This window comes from Pseudorasbora parva, chromosome 1 (assembly GCF_024679245.1).
Source record: "Pseudorasbora parva isolate DD20220531a chromosome 1, ASM2467924v1, whole genome shotgun sequence".
NCBI lineage: Eukaryota > Metazoa > Chordata > Actinopteri > Cypriniformes > Gobionidae > Pseudorasbora > Pseudorasbora parva.
In genome coordinates, this window is record NC_090172.1 from 31,411,958 (window position 1) to 31,436,265 (window position 24,308).

General features: G+C 42.6%; 1 protein-coding gene across 1 annotated transcript in view; it reads right to left on the bottom strand.

Annotated features, from left to right (window-relative positions):
- bean1 (brain expressed, associated with NEDD4, 1) overlaps positions 1–24,308 on the bottom strand; it is an 89,409-nt gene that overhangs the window by 63,689 nt on the left and 1,412 nt on the right. The window contains exon 3 of the mRNA XM_067437910.1: positions 22,913–23,041. Within this exon, the coding sequence (XP_067294011.1) occupies positions 22,913–23,041 (129 nt within the window). The remainder of the gene's footprint in view (positions 1–22,912; positions 23,042–24,308) is intronic.

Sequence of the window (24,308 nt, forward strand, 5' to 3'; positions counted from 1 at the left end):
AATTTAAAGTGATAATTCACTCAAAAACTAAAATTCTGTCATCATTTACCCGCCATCATGTTTTCCAAACCTGTATAATCTTCTTTCTTTCCCGAACACGAAAGTAGATATTCAGAAGAATGTTGGTAACAGTTTTGGAGACCACTGACTTCCATTGTATGGACAACAAAGAAAGTCATACAGGTTTGAAACAATATGCCAGCCCTCACTTTTCCTCCCTTTCTGTGACAAAACACCAAGTCATTGGGGGAAAGGCTGTAGAATGTTGCAACGGTTGGTATGAAAGTTCCCTTGGTTAACAGGGAACTCTGATAAACAGGACAGAATGAGGTTGTAATATATCCTCTGGAGAGATTTTAAATGTGTGAAAAATAAAGAGAGTAACAACAGTAGCAAAACGATTTTTAACGCAAAATCATGTCCTGCCATAAAAGGACTTAAAGTCAGCATGAAACAGAAGTTGCGATAGTCTTTTCTTTCCCATTATGACGTATATTCAATTGAAAAGTTTTCAAACAAGAAAAAAACAACAGCATAGGGCTGTACTTGATTAAGGGTTTGGTATTGCTGCGATCTCATGTGAGTGACAGGTCGTTCCAGCCTCACACAGAAAAACACGTCAGAGAAAAGAGGTCATTGCAAGAGGGAAGGGACGTTGTTTTGGTTAAAGATTACAAGGCACATGAATAAAAAAATAATGTTGTGCATGGATAAATAATTTATAATAAAGAATATTCTATGAAAAAAAAAAAATGTCAATTTTGATTTCATGTTGACTTTAAAGCCACATATTTTTTTCTGTCAGGATCTTTATCATCAAATATGATTGATTGACTTTTAACATATAGTTTGGATTGGAGGTATGATTCCATTCTGGGCAAGAACTCCCTCCACATCCATGCAGCCTAGCACAGATAAAAGCAAGGAGAACAGTGATAAACCCTCTTAGGGTAAACAGAACAGAACCAACATGATGTATTGCAGATGTCATTAATGTTCAAATTAAATGTAAAAAATAGTTCAGGAATTTTAGTCTGATTCAAGGCGAATTAGAATATCAAATCCTGATTGTAAGAGAGGAGGAGCTGGGGGTGGAGGAGAGTAAATAATCTCTGGAGAAACGCAATAGCTACTGATAATACTAAAGAAGCTTATATACATTTACGATGAATTGACTTTCCGTTGAGCTTTTGATACATAAAAGGTCATGGTAATATAAGAATATCCTGTAAGTTTCAGAGCTGAAAACTTCCTTTTAAGTCAAAGAAAAGCTTTTATAGACGCCAGGCTCAGCAAACGGTCCTGTACTTCATACTGACGTCATTGCGCGACGAAATTCCGCCTCTAATCGAGTTTAATCGCACGTCTTAGACGTTTAGCCGCACGTCTAATCCAGTAGCCTCACACACCGACTCATGAAGGGCTTGTGCTAGCTGGTCAACAACAATAAACATGCCGAGGAAGATTAAAGCTACACTGTGTGATATTTTTCCCACATTTAGCGGTGAAAAGGTATATGACCATCCAGTGAATATTAGTTTCTGTTCCTCTCAATTCTGATTTCGTTTTAACTCCTACGGTGGCCGATTTAGTCTAAGATTAACATGGCTTCCAGTTCGACCTCGTCTATGAGTGCCATTGAGTGTTAAAACGCAGACGGCGAAGCTTGAATTTATGGGTATGTCCCTCTTTGGCTAATGTACTTTCAAGATGGAGGGGCAACATGGCGACCGGCATTTGAACCCCTCACCCGTATATTTTTAAATGGCATATTATAAACTTACGAGAGTACTTTATTACTTAAAAGAAGTAAATATACATTAATGAGCACATATATTTTTGAAAGAACTAAGTGTTTTTAGCTAAGAATAAATAAAAAAATGTACACAGTGTAGCTTAAAGATATTGCGCTATTCCTGGATGTGGAAGAACACAGTCACTGCATAAGCTTCCTTCGGATCCTAATATAAGGAATGTGTGGTTGAACTTTATATTTAATGAAGTTCCAGCTCACGTGGGGAAGAGAGTGGTGTTCACTTCAGTTCACTGTGGAATCTTTTGTAAACAAATCTTCGGTCGATGCTGGATTTGGATCCGACAGGAATGGTGCAACACACTTATGTGAGTAAAACACGTTTTTTTTTTTTATGTAATAGTATTGCATTGTTATAGATCATTTTGCTTATGTGTACATGTCTAACAGAGCATACCTCAGCACGCTTGACTCAGACACGTATGGGCCAGGGCTCACAAAGGCCAGAATCTTATTATATTCCGTTCTTGTTCTGCTAGTCTCTCTCTCGAGTTGACATCTGAAGGGCAGAGCGGTTGGTTCGCGCTTTTATTGCGGGCTATGTGTAATATAAAAATAATAGTCCAATCAATCTTGGGTGGATGAGAAATAAATCATTGTGTTTGTTTGATAAAGATGTTTACGAGCCCTGTGGTCGAGGAATCATTCTGGTTGCCGCTCCTCTCTCACTCTCTCCTCTCCCTTGTGAACTGACAGGGGAGCTGAAGCTCATTAAATATGCAAATCTTATCCAATCCAAGACGTGGGCGTTTACTTCCAAGTCTCCAGTGCGTCACGCCAACCAAAACCCTGCGTTTTGGAGAGAGCCTCAAAGCCACTGTAGAAAATGACCTATTACTTATTAGTTGTGATGTTTTTGAATGTATAAAATCCCACGAACATCATTAGTTGACATCAGATAACAGTATAATTTTTGACGACACCTTAAAATTCGATGTCTATGTTGTTTTTCCAACACATGCACAGTTGGTGCTTTTGTAGCCTAGTGACAAGTATGGTCACACCAAAAAAATGGAAATGGAAGACAATGAAAGCCTCAATTGAAGATTTCACAGACTAGCAGACCCTCGCGCGGACGTGGAAAGTATAAGTTATAATAACAATAGCTTAAGTGGTGTTCAAGCACCTGCCCTTTTGGCCTGACAAGATAAGTGCCCATTTTCTTTATATTAGGATTTATTTACATTTGGTCCCTAGCATCAATTCTCAATTAACTTTGTGCAGGACAACTGCATTTAATATCTAATTCTGTGAGAAAGCACAAAGCCCTAGCCCTTCCCTCTCTTCGGCATCACCATATAGGTACAATAACCGTTTTACGTTCATCGCTGAAAGCAAAGGTAACAATTGAGTTTGCTCTAAATTTCTGCACCGTTTCTCAGTAATGTGAAATGAAACGACTATTAAAATTTCTCAGTAAAATCAGCCTGATTTAGGGAATAGCCTTCCATTAAGCTTAAACAAGCAAGCTATTCTGGTGATGGCACAAAATAGAATTGTGCAACGTCGAAAATGCAGCTAAAATTAATAAAAATTCCCCTTTAAAATTCAAGAAATTAATTTATGTTTTTAGCGTTTATAATATAATATAGGTAAGCAACATCACACAAGCTATTTTCTATTGCTATATTCCAAAAGATATTCTTTTGCAGAATATCTGCACAATTGCAAATTACACAACAGTTCAATAACCAATAAGTATCGTATATTAAGTATCGACAACACAACGTTGTCAATTTGAAGCCTGGCTCCGTCCTCCTACATACATCCGCTCAATTTTAATTTTCCTTCAGCACTCTGTCTGGGATTGCAGTAAATATATCTTTTGGTTTTCTGAGATAAAATTTTTACCATTCCAATCAGCGAAAACAGGGACCAATATTCAGTTTAAAATATGTTAAAAGAGCAATCCAAATTTCAAATATTCACCAATAAAAGAGTGCAAAATATGAACTTTCTTAAAAGTAAGATTTAATCAGTCAAACAAACGTCTCGGTTACGTATGTAACCCTCGTTCCCTGAGGAGGGAACGGAGACGTAACGTCAGTGACTGACGAATGGGGGTTTCGCCTAGAAGCCAATCATCTTCGAGATCTTAGAAAGCGCCCAATGGCAGTGCCAATGCCATGGGCATGCGAATTTGCATACGTAACTCCGCCTACCCACCTGGGTATATAAGGAAGTAGCTGGCATGAATCGCATTATGTTACCTGCTGAGGAGCCAAGACTGAACTCTCGGCCGTTCCAGCGGTACAGCGGAAGTGGCAGTGGGACGTTACGTCTCCGTTCCCTCCTCAGGGAACGAGGGTTACATACGTAACCGAGACGTTCCCTTTCGTTCAGTCACTCCGACGTAACGTCAGTGACTGACGAATGGGGGTCCCAATACAATCACGCCACTCGGCTGTCTTCCAGTGCCCTGCGCAAGCGTGAGAACCCTGATGCAAGCAGAACGGTCAAAGGTCTCTACTTAACGCAGGAATACCAAGGTACACTGGGAGGCATATTCCAGGAGGAGATATGCGCCAAGATGCCAACCTGTAGGGAGGACTTAGGGAAACACGTATGACCCCGGGGGGCTGCATACGGAAGATCACTGGGGTACCAGCCGAAGGTGGATTTTTAACCCCAGGAGGTGGCAAGGTTGCCAAGGGAATACACCCGCTCAGGGAGGCTTACGGTGGAAATACACATGTGGGGGTCGCCGGAGGGGAACCATGCACATGGGGCACCTGGCCGGACACGAGTGTCTGGGCTAAGGGCAGACTTACTGGCGTCGGCGTCGTCAGTGCTGGAGGAGCTCAGGGCTCTCGGGGAACTCACCTGAGAAGAATATCGCACGTATCCAGTCCGTGGAGTGGAATGGCGAGCATGCGAAGACACCTGAGCCAATCCATTACCGGCCATTTGTAGAGGCGAGTACATAGTCGGATACAGGCTCCACTCGGAGGTTATAAAACCTGGCGAATGTGTTTGGTGTCGCCCAGCCTGCAGCTCTGCAGATGTCTGTCAGCGGAGCGCCATGTGCTAAAGCCCAAGAGGAGGCCACACTCCGGGTGGAATGGGCCCTGACCCCAAGGGGACATGGGCGTCCCTGCTGCTGGTAAGCCAAAACAATGGTGTCCACTATCCAGTGAGACAGCCTTTGCTTCGAGAGAGCCTTCCCTTCAGCTTCCCACCATAACAGACAAGAGCTGGTCTGAGGTCCTGAAACACTGCGTCCTGTCTACGTAAGCGCGAAGGGCGCGTACTGGACAGAGCAATGCCAAGGCTGGGTCTGCCTCCTCCAAAGGCAGCGCTTGCAGGTTCACCACCTGGTCTCTGAACAGAGTGGTGGGAACCTTGGGCACATATCCAGGCCGGGGTCTCAGGATCACGTGAGAGTCAGCCGGCCCGAATTCCAGGCACGTTTCGTCAACCGAAAATGCCTGCAGGTCCCCTACCCTCTTGATGGAGGCCAATGCGGTCAGGAGTGCTGTCTTCATAGACAAGAACTTAACATCTACTGACCGCAAAGGCTCAAATGGGGCCCTCTGCAGAGCACTTAGAACTACTGAGAGGTCCCAAGAGGGTATGAGAGGAGCACGAGGAGGAAGTAGTCTCCTCGCACCCCTCAGGAACCTGATGACCAGGTCGTGCTTACCTACCGTTTTCCCGTCCAAGAGGTCATGGTAGGCGGCGATAGCGGCCACATAAACCTTCAGGGTGGATGGAGACAGCCTTCGATCCAACCCTTCCTGGAGGAAAGAGAGCACGGACCCGATCGGGCATTTCCAGGGGTCTTCTTGGCGAGAAGAGCACCAATTGACGAAGAGGTTCCACTTCAACGCATAGGCCTGTCTCGTGGACTCGGCCCGAGCGGAAGTGATGGTAGCCACCACCGGAGGTGGTAGGGTACTCAAACCTGCCGCGTCCCGTCCAGGAGCCACACGTGGAGGTTCCAAAGATCGGGACGCGGGTGCCACAGGGTGCCCCGTCTCTGAGAGAGTAGGTCCTGTCTCAGAGGGATTGGCCAGGGAGGGGCTGTCGCAAGGAGCACTAGTTCTGGGAACCAGGTCCGGCCGTGCCAGTGCGGGGCGACCAAGATGACCTGCTCCTTGTCCTCCCTGACCTTGCACAGAAAATGTGCAAGAAGGCTCACTGGGGGAAACGCATACTTGCGTAGGCCCCGCGGCCAGCTGTGCGCCAGTGCATCCGTGCCGAGCGTGCCCTCGGTCAGGGAATAGTACAGGCTGCAGTGGGACGAGTCGTGAGAGGCAACAGAACTACCTGTGCGTCCCCGAACTGATCCCAATCAGCTGGACCGACTGGGGATGGAGTCTCCACTCCCCAGGGATTGGCTGAACCCGTGAGAGCTCGTCGGCTGCACGGTTCAGGATCCCCGGGATATGGACAGCACGAAGGGACCTCAGGCGCTTCTGACTCCATAAAACGAGATGGCGGGCGAGTTGAGACATGCGGCGGGAGCGTAGACCGCCCTGGCGGTTGAAGTACGCTACTACGGCCGTGTTGTCCGATCTGACTAGTACGTGTTGACCCTTCAGCAACGCTCGGAAGCGGTGCAGGGCGAACCGTACTGCCAGCAACTCGAGGCAATTGATATGCAGGCGGCTCTGGCTCTCTGACCAAGAACCGGCGGCTGCATGTCCATTGCACATGGCACCCCAACCCGCGGTGGACGCATCTGTTGACACAACAACATGCCGGGAAACTCGTTCTAAGGGCACTCCTGCCCGTAGAAAGCTGAGGTTCGACCACTGGGTGAGTGTCTGTCTGCAGGCCTGAGTCACTGGGACCCGGAGCGTGCCAGACTGCCATGCCCATCTCGGGACTCGATCGCGAAGCCAGTGCTGAAGCGGTCTCATATGAAGCAATCCGAGCGGCGTCACCGCGGCTGCAGATGCCATATGCCCCAGGAGCCTCTGAAATAGTTTCAGTGGAACCGCACTCTTGCTCTCTATCTGCCTGAGGCAAGTCAGCAGCGACTGCGCGCGCAAGCCGGTAAGCTGCGCGCACATGGCGACCGAGTCGATCTCCATACCGAGAAAAGAGATCCTCTGCACGGGGCAGAGTAAGCTCTTCTCCCAGTTGACCCGAAGGCCCAAACGAGCTAAGTGGTGGAGAACCAGGTCTCTGTGTTCGCACACCCGGTCCCGAGAGTGGCCCAGTATGGGCCAGTCGTCGAGATAGTTCAGGATGCGAACCCCTTGTTGCCTGAGTGGCGCAAGGGCTGCCTCGACAATCTTCGTGAAGACGCGAGGGGACAGAGCTAGCCCGAATGGTAGTACGGCATACTGATATGCCCGCCCTTCGAACGCAAACCGCAGGAACGGTCTGTGTCGCGGAAGGATGGACACATGGAAGTACGCGTCCTTCAGGTCGATCGCTGCAAACCAATCGCATGGACGAACGCATTCGAAAAGGCGTTTCGCAGTCAACATCCTGAACGGAAGCCTGAACAGGGATCGGTTCAGGACGCGAAGGTCCAGGATCGGTCGTAACCCACCGGATTCTTTGGTACAATGAAGTAAGGGCTGTAGGAGCCGGACTTCATCTCGGCTGGAGGGACGAGCTCGACCGCAACCTTCGCCAGTAGGGTCGCGATCTCCGCACGCATGACTGGGGCATTGGACCCCACCACGGTGTACCGGACACCCCGGAAGCGGGGAGGAGCTCGCGCGAACTGAATCGCGTAGCCGAGCCGGATGGTCCGTGCGACCCAGCGGGCCAGACCCGGCAGCTGTAGCCACGCTCCCAGGGAGTGTACCAACGGGGTCACACGGAGCACTGGCGTACCCTCGGTGGGGCAGCGAGGCAGCGTTACCGGCCCGGACTCGGGTGGCGTAGCGGCCCGGTGTCGGGGCGGCGGTAACGGCTGCGCCCTGACAGAGGAGACCAGGGAAGGACTCGCGTTCCACTGGGGTCTGCTCTGAGAGGGGGCTGACGACAGAGAGGGACGAGAGCGGCGTGGCCCGGGGGCGGCGCACACTGCCGTCACCGGTCTCTGGGTGCTCAGGGATGGGTTAATCAGTTCTTTCTACAAAGGTTGCTGCTGACCCGTGGGCCAGCAGCTGGACAAAGGATTCTCCCCCGGCCCTCCACCGGGGGAAGGGGCGGACCTGCCACCATCCCATGAAAGAACTGCCCATCCCAGAGCTGTCCGCGTCCGGAGCGCCGCTGGCCTATTTTCAGCAGGCTGCGGGGCTGGCGCGGACTGGGACGGCTTCCTACAGCGCGCCCTGTGGCGTGGCCAGGGTGAAGGCTGCTGCTGTGGCCACGCGGGAGGGGGTCGCAGGAAGTCGCCCAGGCGGCGAGGAGGCTGAGGCAACTGTGCCGGCGGCGCTTAGGTGCAGCAGCGGGCCGCCGGGGCAGATGGCCTCAGTCTGCCTCTGGGGACAGCCAAGAACTGTTGGGCGCAGTCCCTGACTGTGCCGCCGATAAGGCCGGCCTGGGATATGGGCGAGCTGAGGAGGCGGGCTCACTCAGCCGTCCCACATCGACCAAGTAAGGCCAGTTGTCTTTCCCGGACCACAGCTGTGGACATCTCCTGACCCAGGGGGCGTGTGGTCACCTATGCCGCGCTGGGCGGGATCGGTGGCGGCACGCCTTCCTCGAGGCAGTGTTACCGGCCCGGACTCGGGTGGCATAGCGGCCCGGTGTCGAGGCACTGGTAACGACTGCGCCCTGACAGAGGAGACCAGGGAAGGACTCGCGTTCCACTGGGGTCTGCTCTGCGAGGGGGCTCGTAAGCCCTGGATCAGCTCTGTCCTCGTGCATACGCATCGGGGCGGCAGCTTACCCCATAACACTGCTGGACTACGCCACCGAAGTAGACGAGCCAGCAGGCTTGGGAGGGCGCTTAGGATAGCCTCACCGCGTCAAGTCAAAGCACTCAGTGGACACCGAAGTGCGCAACAGAGCACCTGACCGAGGGGGAGGGACCCCAGTGTACCCTTAGGCCGCGACCCCTCGAGGGCAGAGAAGGCGGAGGAGGCCACCAAACGGTCGCGGGAAGACCCGGAGATCTCCCGGACCGCGTGCACTCCTCATGCATCTCGGGAGCGAAATGGCATTGGGGGCGGGGCCCGCAGCTGTCGGGTGCCACCTCCAAAAACCAATCGCCCAACCGCGAGCACTCGTGACAGGGCGGAGATTCACACCAGCCCGAGGCTCGCGGCTGCCCGAGATAACATGGCTGTCAACTCTAGGTCAGATTCTACAGTGCTACCACACCCGGAGGCGGAGCATAGCCGAATCGTCATCCCCAAAGGACTCTAGCCCACCTTGAGATGCGGCAATCGACCTCTCGCCGCTATCTGGAGTATGAACTAAACGAACGGGGCGTCAGCAGACGGTCCCGCTGTTTCAGTCCAACACTCACTGGAAGCGATGTGCAAGAGGGCGGGAGTGGCCCGAGGAATGATCGTCGGGGTTCTTAATACCACAGCACCGCCCTCAGGTCACCCTGGCCACCAGCCAAAGTACCACCTCTCTCGGAGATGGTAGATCGGGGTGTGGCAGAGGGGACTCTCTCTCTTTACAGAGATCATTGAGTCTCGACCACAACATCGCGATGGTCATGTTCCCACAGAGGGAACACAGCACATCCACACTGTCCGAACATGCTGGGCCCAAACACGTCGAGCAGTGAATGCGTCCCAAAGACAGCAACAGATATCGACCGCACCCGGAAGTGCGCGGGCAACCCGTCTTGAAAAAGACGTGCCACACGCAAGCTCTTTTTGTGAGAGGAAGCTCTGCAGAGTGCCGAAGCGCCCAGGGAAAACACACACAGCTGTTGCAGATCACTGCACAGATCAGCAGGCAGGCAATGTGAGATCGCTGGAACGCGCCGTTACACCAACACCCTGGAGAACCGCTCGTCTCGAAGACTGAAGAGAGGACTTCAGAATTCAGGCTTGCCGGAGTGAAGAGATGCTCTTGGCTCCGAAGCAGAAACATAATGCGATTCATGCCAGCTACTTCCTTATATACCCAGGTGGGTAGGCGGAGTTCCGCATGCAAATTCGCATGCCCATGGCATTGGCACTGCCATTGGGCGCTTTCTAAGATCTCGAAGATGATTGGCTTCTAGGCGAAACCCCCATTCGTCAGTCACTGACGTTACGTCGGAGTGACTGAACGAAAGGGAACAAAACAGTTGGGAAGTATTTTAACAAAAACAGAAAGTATCTAACCATTTAAAAAAATACACAACCTTTATTAGCTGCATATACATGAAAAATGTGATAAATAAATAATTTGCAACACTTGATAGAGGAGAAACTTAATCGACAAGAGATTGCTGTAGTTTGCTCCAGCTATTGGACTGCAATATAAATACCACTTAATGCTTTTTGCTTAGCCAGTGTGTATGAGGCAAAGACAGCTGCCTCAGTCTGTTAGGCTGTCATGGGAGCTGTCAGACGGATTTGGTAAACATAGAGAGAAAGTACAGCAAGTCAGTGTCAAAATTTCTCATCTCCACTGTCTAATCCAAGACGACTTGAAGCGAGAGTGCAACTATCCGCTTTCATGTTTACTGCTCCTAAACTTTATAATGAATCTGAGATGTTTGTAAAACCACAACCACTCAAAACAACCGAACACACAAAGAACAATATGTACAAAACCTTAGAGCACCTATATTATAAGAATTTGTCAACACCCATTGTCCAACATAAATTTAGCAAATACTGTTGGAGAACAAAAACTCTCATTTTATGTTCACAATAGCATACTTCAATACAACTCTTACTATTTCTGCTGTATGCAGCATGCATTGTACATGGTATTTACATGTTCTGTATGCATAAACTACCTGGACCTGGACTGGTCAAATTACATGGCAAAGTGTGCGTTGTAGACTAGGCGAATGCGCAAGACATAAAAAGCAGCAGCAGGGCAGAGAGACTTCTCCAAACAATTTGCAATGGTAAAACTTACACTATTTGCATATATTAAATATGAAGTTCTGTATATTTGTCCTTGAACAACATGAACAAGAAATTATATCAAACATTCACTCATTATCTGCCTAAACTCCAAAAAAGCAAGACATTTAATGTTATAAATTTTATACAATTTGAATTTTCCAGGAGTATACTGGGTAGAGCATAATTACACAGTTCACAACAACATTGCAAATCAATAGTATTAAGGGGAAAATATATACAAAAATCCAATTATTGAATTGTCACAAATACAGTATTTTTGCTGTACTGATTTAAAAGGCATCATATTACTCAAATGCATTGACTATTTTAAGGGTGCATTCACAATTGTAGTTCGGTTCGTTTGGTTCATATGGTCTGGACCAAAAAACAAAACATATAGTCCTGGTCCGCTTAGCGTTCACACTGGCATTTTTAACAGCGACTTTAAAGTTACAAAGGCATAGGGATACGGTCACATCTCCGCGTTTGCCCTTTCATTCCGGATACACTGATCTTTCCGCGTTGTCTAATCAGCTGACGTGTAACGTCGCATCTTGTGACATTACGTCCTGTTTTTGTTCGTTTACATGTCTTTGGTTAGTGTTGTGTTCATATATCAATCGAACTGCAACAGAGTTTGTTTGGAAGCGGACCGAAACCCATCTTTTTAGGGGTCTCGGTCCGCTTGTATGGTGCGCACCAGGGTTCGGGTGGTAGCGTTCACATATGTTCAAATGAACCGCACTAACCAAGCAATCGCACCCGGCTTCGTTTTAATCGAACCAAACATGACAAGTGTGAACAAAGTATGTTATCCCCCTGCCTTTATTAAATTTTTTAAGAGTTCAAAATGCAACTTTAAATCACTTCTTTGTCACTTTTAAACACACAGAAGGTCTTCCAATGTGATACTGTTAGCTGAAAAAAAAGGCCTCCAAACAAAGGTGAATGACTCATTGGGGTTGAAAAAAAAATACAGTGGTTCCCATTCTCACCTCAAAGACAGTTTCCTGTCATGGATGGGCAGCCTTTTAAAGACACCATTCCCATGTCATTTAACCCAGATTAAAGGGCACAGTGGTGATAAACCTCTGCGCTTTGGATACCACATATCCCAAGCAAGTTAAGCGGGGATTAACGCCAGAGATCAACATTATCTAGACCTCTGGGGTTTTAGCGGGTCAGGGGATGCAATAGCAGGGTCCATTTCCACAGGATTTTCCAGATTTGATCCCACTCTCGCTATTATGGCTGGCAGGCTGAGCCCATGGGATGAGGCATTGGCCCTGTTGCTTAATCTAGTGTAAGTGGTACCCATGAACCACTTCTGTATGTCTCCCTCTTTCAACAAGAATCCACCCATCTCCCTGTTCAAGCCCAAATATAGATCACCTAAAAATCATTGACAAAGATTCTCACTTTGGTATAATATGTACTGCCAGGCACAGATGGAAAGCGCTGCAGGCTGGAATCATTGTGCAGCTGTTGAATAATGCTGAATGCTGCAGCTGTTACTCAAATGATGTATACTCAGAGCACAAATCAATATTATAATTTATTTTGCTACAATAATTATTGTAGCAAAAAAAATAATAATATGAATTTGAAAAATATAAATAATATGAATAATATGGATGCAGCGTTTCAGACCATAGTAAAAGGTGAAAACATATTATGTTTTCCCCTTTTACTATGGTCTGAAACTATGCAAAATGACAATCTCTAATTAAACAACATGCTGATTTAACTTTGGCATGCACAACACATCATGACAATAAATATCATTAACAGCTTTTATATTATCTGTATTGGTATGAAATAATTCATCCAATACTGATTTTTTTTTTTTTCATTCCACACCAACTGAAATATTTCAGGTCTTTTATTGTTTTAATACTGATGATTTTGGCATACAGCTCATAAAAACCCAAAATTCCTATCTCAAAAAATGAGCATATTTCATCCGACCAATAAAAGAAAAGTGTTTTTAATACAAAAAAAGTCAACCTTCAAATAATTATGTTCAGTTATGCACTCAATACTTGGTCAGGAATCCTTTCCAGAAATGACTGCTTCATTGCGGCGTGGCATGGAAGCAATCAGACTGAGGCACTGCTGAGGTGTTATGGAGGCCCAGGATGCTTCGATAGCGGCCTTAAGCTCATCCAGAGTGTTGGGTCTTGCGTCTCTCAACTTTCTCTTCACAATATCCCACAGATTCTCTATCGGGTTCAGGTCAGGAGAGTTGGCAGGCCAATTGAGCACAGAAATACCATGGTTAGTAAACCATTTACCAGTGTAGATTTGGCACTTCATCTCCATAAAGCTTTTCAGCAGATGGAAGCATGAAGTGCTCCAAAATCTCCTGATAGCTAGCTGCATTGACTCTGCCCTTGATAAAACACAGTGGACCAACACCAGCAGCTGACATGGCACCCCAGACCATCACTGACTGTGGGTACTTGACACTGGACTTCAGGCATTTTGGCATTTCCTTCTCCCCAGTCTTCCTCTAGACTCTGGCACTTTGATTTCCGAATAACATGCAAAATTTGCTTTCATCCGAAAAAAATACTTTGGACCACTGAGCAAGAGTGCAGTGCTGCTTCTCTGTAGCCCAAAAGTGGCTTGACCTGGGGAATGCGGCACCTGTAGCCCATTTCCTGCACACGCATGTGCACGGCGGCTCTGGATGTTTCTACTCCAGACTCAGTCCGCTGCTTCCGCAGGTCCCCCAAGGTCTGGAATCGGTCCTTCTCTACAATCTTCCTCAGGATCCGGTCACCTCTTCTCGTTGTGCAGCGTTTTTTGCAACACTTTTTCCTTCCCACAGACTTCCCACTGAGGTGCCTTGATACAGCACTCTGGGAACAGCCTATTCTTTCCGAAATTTTCTGTGTATTACCCTCTCGCTTGAGGGTGTCAATGATGACCTTCTGGACAGGGTCGGGTCGGCAGTCTTACCCATGTTTGCAGTTTTGAGAAATGAACCAGGCTGGGAGTTTTTAAAAGCCTCAGGAATCTTTTGCAGGTGTTTAGAGTTAATTAGTTGATTCAGATGATTAGGTTAATAGCTCGTTTAGAGAACCTTTTCAAGATAGCTAATTTTTTTTTAGATTTTTGGGGTTTTCATGGAGCTGTATGCCAAAATCATCAGTATTAAAACAATAAAAGACCCAAAATATTTCAGTTGGTGTGCAATGAATCTAAAATATATGAAAGTTTAATTTTTATCATTACATTATGGAAAATAATGAACTTTTTATCACATATGCTAATTTTTTGAGAAGGACCTGTATATATAACTATTTTCTACTATATCTAATAGTGTTTTAATGCTTGATTGCATGTACAATTTTAAAATTGTGTAAATGTAAAATTTACTGTTGTTGATGTAAAATTGGAGATTTTTTGGTATATTATAATAAACTTTCTTTTTTCAGGAAAACAAAAAGAGCATTTCATCAATATAACACTACAGTTCAACTTATTGGCGATCACATTAATTATTGTTGACTAGGGATGCCACAATTCTCAATATAATATTGAACGTTCAGGTACGACATTCATGGTTCAGTATGCGCTTGTGAATTGCAATTTTATTTTTGGTTTTGCATTTAATAAATTATTTATATTTCTCTCCGTTTTAAATATTTCTCTCCATTTATTTTGGCTCTGTTTGAGTGTGCCTATTAGTCTTTGAGCTGACATAAGCAAATATTCAATCATATGCACTAAAATTAGGGGGTGTTTGGCTGCGTTTTAAAGCCGTGCAGGTTAAATATGTAATTTGCGTATTACATGCGCTGAACTTGCGCACCTGTCAGACACATGTAGGGTGACCACCTGCTATAATAAGCCCAAGGGGGGACAAAGGGTATGTTTCTGAGGGACAATGTGGGACACTGCCTGGCGCAGCGGTGCCCCACCCCACGGGCAGACAGGCAGATAGTGGTTTACCCATTTCTGGCACATAGCACCTTACATGGTATATTAATAATACCCTATTCCCCTAAACATGTAGGCTAATTGCTGATGTTTGCTCATTAATAGGCCAACCAATGTGTATTTTTAACATAATACTTTTAACATTCAATGAATTGACAGATGCACTTCCACTTACGATTTACTTTAGCTATTTTACTTAACTTATTTTTCATTATAATTTATTCACTTTAAATAAATTATAATATAAAATTATAGGATTAACAGAAATTGTAGTTGCTCAACACCACAGGAACAGTATTTTTTTTTAGTTAAGTTAAAGTTAAACTAAAAGTAAAGTTAACGCCAGAGGTTCACGGAACGAGAAGGGGAGGAAGGATGGTGAACTTCCATGTTAGTAAAGTCTGCACTGCAAAAAAAAGCATTCTTACTTAGTATTTTTGTCTTGTTTCAAGTCTAAATATCAAAAAAAAAAATCTTACATTAAGAAATATTTACTAGACATGTAAAAATTATTGTCTTGTTTTGGGAAAAAATACCTGAAAAATTAAGCAAAATAATATGCCAATGGGGTAAGAAAATGGGGTAAAAAAATCTTGTTTTCTGCTTGAATTAAGATAATTTTTCTTACCCCATTGGAAGATTATTTGTCTTATTTTAAGCAAAAACTCTCTTAGTTTTGAGTTATTTGTTCCCAAAACAAGACATTTACTTTTGCTTGATATTTTTTTAATTATATTGTGACAATAAACAAGTCACCCTAGACACATGTGATTACTAAGTAGTCCTACTACGCTAATACTGTCAAATACACAGAAGGTTAACATATATAAACACAATTGGTTATGTCTCAAGTGAAAGTAAAATCGAGTGTGTCTGTATATGACAGATGTGAGCAGGTCTTGGCAACGCAGCCTATAGTGATTGTGAACACCTGTCCTTAAAGTGACAGTTCACCTCTAAAATTATTTTAATAAAACAACAAAAGACAAAGAGAAAATCACTCCCTGCTCTTGAATAAAGTAATAATACAGTGGCTTTTAATCAATGTATACTGTATATTGAAGACTATGTAGTTTTAATTTTAGCCTAACTTTATTCATTCAATTTCATACTTAAATGCTGCTGTACATCTCTGAGCTGCCACTTTAAATCTTTATAAATATATATATATATATATATATATATATATATATATATATATATATATATATATATATATATATATATATATATATATATATATATATATATATATATAGAATGTATACAAGTTTTTAAAAAAAAGTAAAGTTAAGTTTAAGTAAGGTTTTTCAAGTCTTTTAAGTAAAATAAAGAAAGAGTTTTACAATAAAAACATTTTCTCCTTAACCTCTTTTTCTGTTCCTGTCGCCTAAAAACAGAATAGCAAAAAAACTAACCGAACTGAAAACCGTGGTTAAAAACCGAGGTATGTATTGAACCGTGGACTAATTGTATTGTTGCATCCCTATTGCTGACCATAAAAATCGTTATTGGAAATTGGTCAAAATGTCTTATACTGGTGAGTTTCCACATTCATAGTTCTGTGCCAGCTTATTAAACTGCTTTATGAAAGAAGCAATTTAGTCCCAAAGCAGTAGAAGGACCAGTCTATGGACCCAGCAGCAATGGTGAAAAACTCATAAGCATTACCATCATGCTAACTCCCACTTCTCTCCTCTCACTCTCGAATATAGCTCATATGCATATAGATTCCTAGCTCTTGCAAGGTTGCTTCTTCCTAAGAGTGAAATTGTTAGTCATGCTCTCATAAAGATGCAATCTCGCATATTTTTTTCTTCTCCAAAATTCATACAGAAAATTGTCTGATTTTGCTTGATGGCTAGAGCTGGAGGATCGAGTTTAATTCTTTGCACTAAAATACGAGCAGATCACATGAGCATTTAGAACGGGGCCAGTCTCATTTTCAATGCCAAGTGCTATTTGTATAATGTTTCAAATTTTCTCCACAGAGAAAAGATAATATCTCAGCCAGAGCAATATCAGATTTTTAATAGGAACAGAATAAAAAATTTGTGATATGAAACTTTAAAATATATGGTTAAAAGCACTTTGGCTATATCAGATGTCTCAAGGATCACAAGTTATAACTTGATAAATTGCATTATTATCATTAGAGGAGAGCTGCGATGGACTAATACTGTTTTAATGTGGACCACTGACATTGACAGCTGTGCAAAAGCAGGGCCAACTCAAGGATGTATATCAGCATGGGTATTTTTCCTCAGGGAGGGATGTAATAAAGCTTATTTTGATAACCCAAAACTCAGAGCCGCCCGTTGCTCATCTAATTGGAAGCGTTTATGTGAGCAGCAGCAGGAGAGGCCTTCGTTCTCGCTCTAGAATTAAAATGCTAATGCACTCGAAGCAAACAAAACAAAGCCTTTCTACAACTGGGATTTGCATGAACTTAAAAGTAGCCATGAAAGTCAATACCAGAGGGCACTAAGATTAAAGACAGAGTATTAGGCCAGCGTACGACAGTGCAAAGCCTTCTGACAGGAATCTAAAAACCATGCATGAAGCTAAAGGACTGATGCAATGACAAAGGCAACATTTTTTCACCACTTTGAATCTTACTTTCTTCTCGTCTTCTTTGCAGCTTCCTTTAGCCTCCCTCTGGGATGACTGTAGGAGGGCGAGTGTTTATGAGTGGGCTGTAGTTGCAATAATGGTGGATGTTGTCTGTACCAATGATGCAGGGAGAGGTATGATGGGTGTGCTATTCCACATGCACAGCAGGGGCATCCCCAGTGGGCTAGAGCAGAGCCAGCGTCACCAACCTGGCTGCAACACACAGATCTAACCAGCTGAGACAGTGCCTGACTGAAGGTCACATCAGGAAGAGAGAAAATGGCAGCATAGCAGGCAACCTGCCGATCAATACTAATGTTTTAATTAGTCAGTAATACGAACTATGTACCAGTTAATATACAATAGCCTACCTGGGATGCTTCCTGATTAAGACACAGAATTAGCTATGACTATGTGTTGAATTTATTTTTAATTATTAATTATATTTCTTCACCTCATGTTTTCTGAACCCATACAGTATGACTTTCTTTCTTCTGTGGAACACAAAATGTGAATTTTTATCAATATACTCAACAGTTCAAAAGTTTGGGGTCAGTCAATATTTTTCTTTTCTTCCAAGAATCCATAACACTGATCAAAATAAATAACTTGATCATTGATAATTAGAGTTGTGATGAAATTAGAATGTCATTTCTTATTGAGGTGAAAAGCTGCCTCACAATATTGCAATGACGCAGTATAAGTTAGAGAAGAATATGCCACCTCTACGTTTACATTGTCACTGTCGTTTTGCTTTAATAAAAACAACAACAACAATTAATTCAGTTGGATAACGGTTGCTTCAATTCCATCCAGCTCATCTAACATGAGCTGCATATTGATACGTCGTACACAGTAGGAATCAGAGTTGATTGACCAAGTGACGACGAGAGTAAGTGGCGAGATGACTGACAAGACCATGGCGGAGGATTCGTTGAAAACAGAGCCTAAGCATCCGACACCGCCAGTGTGATGAGAGTATGGGCGATCACGAAATGACAACGCCAAAATCCCTGATGCATGTGAATATCTCCTGATATGAAAGCCATCTTAGGCTGGACTGTGTAGTTGTAACCATCTCTTAGCTCTTTATCATGTTTGAAGAAAAATTTGGTCTATTTGCACTTTGAGTATTGAGAGAGTACTTTGATTATGGTTGCACTTATTGTTTGCACTTAAGCAAGTATAAAAACTGCAATAAAATAATTAAAAACTTTGATATTGATTTTTTTCTATAATGTTTTATCTATAAGTTTTATCTAATTTTTATCTATAAGTTTTTATTTCTATAATTAATTTGTGGAGTTCAAACATTGTAGAAGCTCATAATTCATGTACAGTAAGGTCTGAAGAGTTGAGATTGTGGCAAAACCTTTTACAGTGCTTGTATTTTGTTGTCTTTTAATGTATATGATAATTTATACTCAGAAAAGGAAATGACATTCATTACAGGGTGATCCAGTCAAACATTACACTATGCACCTGCAGACTATTTTGCATGCATTTTGTCATTCGGGATTTCTTAAAAATACTGTGTAAAAATCTTTTCTCATTCTCGTGAACTCAAACTTGTGTCTCGTCTCGTCACACCCCATATTCTGATAATTGTTGTCAATGCATTATCAATTATCAATACATTTATTTAAAAAATGTAATCTTTGTAATGCATCCTTGATGCAAAATGTATTCATTTTTTTAAAGAAATTAAATAACTTATTACCTAGTCATAGCCTAGAAATGTAGACGCATCCTAGCGGCAGCAAATCTAATCTGCCGAGACTACATGTCGATACACGTTTGAGCTGTAAAAACCAAACTCTGGTCAGGCCAATCACATCGTGTATAGAGATGGTGGGCGGGGCTTAACATAATGACGGCTGAGTTGCGCTTGTGTGCTACTAGTAAACACAGAAGCTGGCGGACGGAGGTCTTTCAAATCAGCTTTGACCGTGACTCTGGAAGACTTGGAGTTAAGCTTTTCTCTGAGAAAAGAACGGCACTGAAGTCATTCTTAAAAAGGAAGATGTGTTCGGAGTTTTCAGAAAATAAAAGCTCTGTAAAAAGGTCTTTATGAAAGTCATCCATAACATTTGATGATGAATCTTTTCAATGAACAACCCTGCATTTGGTCTGTTTTTATTTATTTATAAAAAGCTATTGTATTATTTCAGAAAACTTGCATTATAATGCACATTTTTTACTTTAATGATGCTTTTTGTATTTTAGTCACCGACAGCCAAAACAATGTAGCTTTTCATCAGTATTTATTATTTCTCGTTATTTTGTTCCGCTTGTGTGGGCTGGGAGCTTGGAAAAAAAGCTGGCTGGAGGGACCACAGGGCTACTGTGACATTTAAAGTGTTGGATAGATGAGCAATGTATCATGTATCTGAGTGAATTGAGGGGAGGGACTAGAGAGCGCAACTCTATGGGAGTGCATTTTTAAGGACACAGAGTCCTGCGACCTGCAGGCTTCTGCATTGTACATGAGATTTTAACATCTGGGGAAAAGCAGCAAGACACATATGGTGCATTTCAATATTTTAAGTGATCTAACTCTAATGTACCACAGGTTCTCTTCAGGTGCCGCACACCACTACCTCAGGAAAATTCATTCGGAAAGATTCTGACAATACTAATGCTAAAAAATATTGATATTTATGAATTCATTCAGGGGCTTCTATACATATATCTCAGTCTGTCTCATCCACTGCATTACATTTGTCACAGAGCATCATTCCCTACATATGTCTCAATTCCTAACAAACACAACAAGGTGCAACGATTTCCAAAGAAAGGACTTTTTTTTTTGGAGGTAAGGTTAAACAAAATACTACCTTCATGTTCTTTTGCTACGTGTTGAAAGTCTTGTGACATCATCAGTGTAAGTGGACACAATTTCCTGTGTCGGTAAACAGTTTAGCTAAAGGTCAGTCCGAATTAGCAGAGGCCTTACATGCGCTATGGTTGAAGGGACTGCCTGTCCCTTACTAAGATGTTTAAATGAGGATGGTGGCCACTTAGCAAACAAGATAATGGTCTGGTTTCACAGACAGGTTTTAGATTAAGTCAGGATTAAACCTTAGTTTAATGAGGACATTTATGTAGCTTTTATAAATGTGCCTTGCTGATGTTCATCTGGATTAAATACAATGGCACTGACATATTTTAAGATATAAGTTGCTTTCAATTAAAACAGCTCAAACATGCATTTTAGTCTGTAACTATAGGCTTACGGCTTGTCTGTGAAACCGGGGGTAAATAAGTCAGTCGAAAGAAGGTTAACGTAATCACACACATTGCCACAGGTTTCACAATACTAGTCTTGTATAATATTTACAGCAATAACAAAAGTTGAGTTTCTGATTAAAAATTTGCTTAATAAAAAAGTAACCGCAGTCCCTTGAGCATGCATTAACATTCAGGAACAATTTTTCTCATATTGAATCGACTAGCATACCTAATTTATTATTGGATTCGTTTGCACAGGGTTGAGAACGATCCCTGATGGCTCACAACCTTCCTTTATGAAATTCGGTGTGAAGATGTATCGCTGTAAGTCAAGTGTATGTATAAAAACATTTCAATTCTCATTCATGGATGACATTTCTGGCTCTCTGAGTAGTAGTTTACATGCTTTATATTTTGTTGTGCTGTAACTCAAGCTGCCAGACGAACTGAGGAGAAAAGTGCTCCCTTTAAAACAACACTGCTTAATCAACTCAGTGTCAAGATAGCCCAGTTGAATCACAACTTGGAGCCGCGTTGCCATGGTTTCTGTCTCGACCCCCAACTAGCTGCCTACAGTTTGGTTTTGTTTGTTTATTCCTCAGGATAAAACTGGTATCAACATTACAAGTGTGTGAAGTAGTAGGGATGTCAATTCATACAAATTCTCATAACTGATCATTGTTTAAATTAAGAATCAGTTCATTGTTATCCTTAAAGGTGCCCTAGAATGAACCATTTTTATTAACCTTGCCATAGTGAAATAATAAGAGTTCAGTACATGGACATCACATCCTGTGAGTCTCAAACACCATTGCCTCCTACTTCTTATGTTAATCTTGTGCATTAAAAACACCATGGAAAAATAGGCGAATCTCAACATAACCCCAACTGTGACATAATAGCTGGGATCATTAATATGTACGCCCCCAACATTTGCATATGCCAGAACATGTTCATTGTCAGGTGGAACTGTTTAGCCGGATCATCGGGAGTTCTGCAGGTAAACAAGCGCCACGTGAGAATAGCGAAAAGATCATGGACACAAATGTCATGTTCCAGACTGTGAAGAGGACGTGAGGACTTTTCATACCGGACAGTTTTTCTAACCTGGGACAATATCAAGCAAGCTTCGCTCAGCGTCTAAAACTGAAGAAAGGGGCAATTGCAACTATATCCCTTCAAGCAGTAAGTAGTGATTTATCCACTTATTGACAGTTTAAACAATTTCTGATTAAATTGAAAGTTTCTTAGAAAGACAGCATTGTCTAGATAACCCAAGATGCTAGTAGAGTAACAATAGCAGGGTTTTTCCAACATTGAAAATTTTTTGGCAGCCACCAAAACATTATTGGTATTTAATTTTTTTTTTTACAAAATAAAAATGCCACGGATGATTCAACGAACATGTAAACACTATATACAATGCTTTTACACCATGTTTTTGTTTGTAAATTCACAAAACATTGGTAAACTGTAGTGGATTACATTTCAAAGCAGGTCTTGAATGAGCCTAAACACAACATACAACAATCCCTGCATCCTAATGTACATAATATCCACCCTACACTCAAAAAATTATATGTTTTAGAGTGTATCCGCCCTAAATAGTATTTTAATATAAACTAAATAAATGTCACATCCTATTTTAGGATGGATAGTGTGCTCATTGAGATTCAAGCAGTGTGCTGCTTGGCTAAATCTATAGGACTTGCGAGATCCGATCATGTTGTGATCATGACGCAGTGTTTTCCAACTTAATTTGAAAGTTCAATGAATGGAAACTGGATCTCGGGTATAGTGGGTGGTTATAGTGGGTAGGGACGATGTGCAGAGATCAGTCGGACACTGTTTTAAATCTGGACAATGCTAGGATTGGTTTGATCACTTGGATTGACAGGTCTTAGAATAGAATAGTTAAATATGAAATAGAAAATATGTATTACTTTTTTATGGCATTTTTACAAGTAAGTAGATTAGTTCTTATGTTCAGTAAAATCACTTGTTTGGAGTTTTTTTGGACCCTTGGTTAATTATGTTTGAAATAAACGACTAGCCTACCTAATCCATTGCATGGTTTGAAAACATTAGGTGTGTTTGACTTGAAGCGGTGCTGTGCAGACGGATCTGTGTATGACATAAAAGTACCGCAAAAATGATTAGACCAGACGTTCTGTATGCTTTTGAATCACTCTAACGGTAGTTTAAGGTCATACACCTTCCTGACCTCTGTGCAGCACCGCTTCACAAGTCAAACACACCTATTAATACATTTAGAATCGATTCAGTTATTATCGATAAATCGTTAGCATCCCTATAAGCCAACACATAAACCACAATAAAAAGGTGAGATACAAATCATCATTTTTCTTACCTGAACAAATCAGTTTCATCAACATGTACTCCCTGCCACAATCTTTCTTATAGTAACATCTTAAACGATTGACCAAACAGGTTCCAATTTTGACTTTCTCCTTTTTGCAAAGAAGGATGATGGTCTCATCTGCAGGAACAAGAGAGATATCAAAGGGAGAGAAAGAGTGACAGAACGAATGTAATAAGTATGAAAGCGACGATCACCCAGATGTTTAAGCACCCTGTGGCTACATCCCACACAGGGACCACCAACTTTATTTCAATCATATGACCACATACCCTAAATATTTATGACAAGGGCATCTCCATTCCAACAAAAGCCAAAACACATCAAGTCAGTTTAGAGGGCATTTATGCAGACAGATACACCATCTACCCATCTCTTAAACACATTAGCTTGAATACAATTATTTTACAAATTTTACAAATATTTCAGATTTGTTAAGTTTCATTCTTGTATTTTCTATTTTACACAAAAATTGAGATGATTAGAAAATATGCATTGAGCTTAAAACAATTGCTGCTTAGTTTTGAAATGGTTAAAAGCACATTATTGAATTAAAATATCCACATCCCAGACATCGAACCCTCATTACACTCGATCCCTGGTTTTATTTTGCAGAAACCATGGAGACATCAAAGGTGCTTTAATATATATAGTATTTTATTAGACAGGTTAGCAAATGTTTGTATACATTCATCAACAGAAAAACTATTATTTTTTTATATAGCTCAATACAGTCTTATTGCCAATTAGTCTGCCCTCTGAAATTGCCGCATCGACACAGAATAATTGTTTAATCGACACGTCATCATCAATAAACCCGTCTCTGGCGTGATCCCTTTGATCTTTTGAATATTCAGATCTAATATGACTTCTGATCTGTAAGGTTGCCAGAATAATAATCATACACTGTTTGTTAATTTGTCAGAGTAAAACTGGTACCCCGACTGAGCCTGGTTTTTCCCAAGGTTTATTTTTCTCCATTATGCCCTGATGGAGTTTTGGTTCCTTGCAACTGTCGCCTTTGGCTTGGTTTGCTCAGTTGGGGACACTAAATTTCCTAATTGTTATGTAATTACTAAACTAAATTAACTATATCAACTAAATTACTGATCTGCCCACATTGTCACGATATGATCATTTAAATGAGCTAGATGACATCACCATTTTCTCCAGAGAGGCTGTACAGCCAAATCAAATTACGTTGCATTATTTTCCTGTTAACACTGTGAAGCTGCTTTGAAACAATTGGCATTATAAAAAGCGCTATAAAGTTGACTTGACTTATTGTTTAAATCTAGTTTTCTTGATTTACTCCAAGTACCATGTTTTACCATGCCTAATAATGATCTTACTGTAGTGTGAACAAGTGTCTCATAGCAGCGAATGC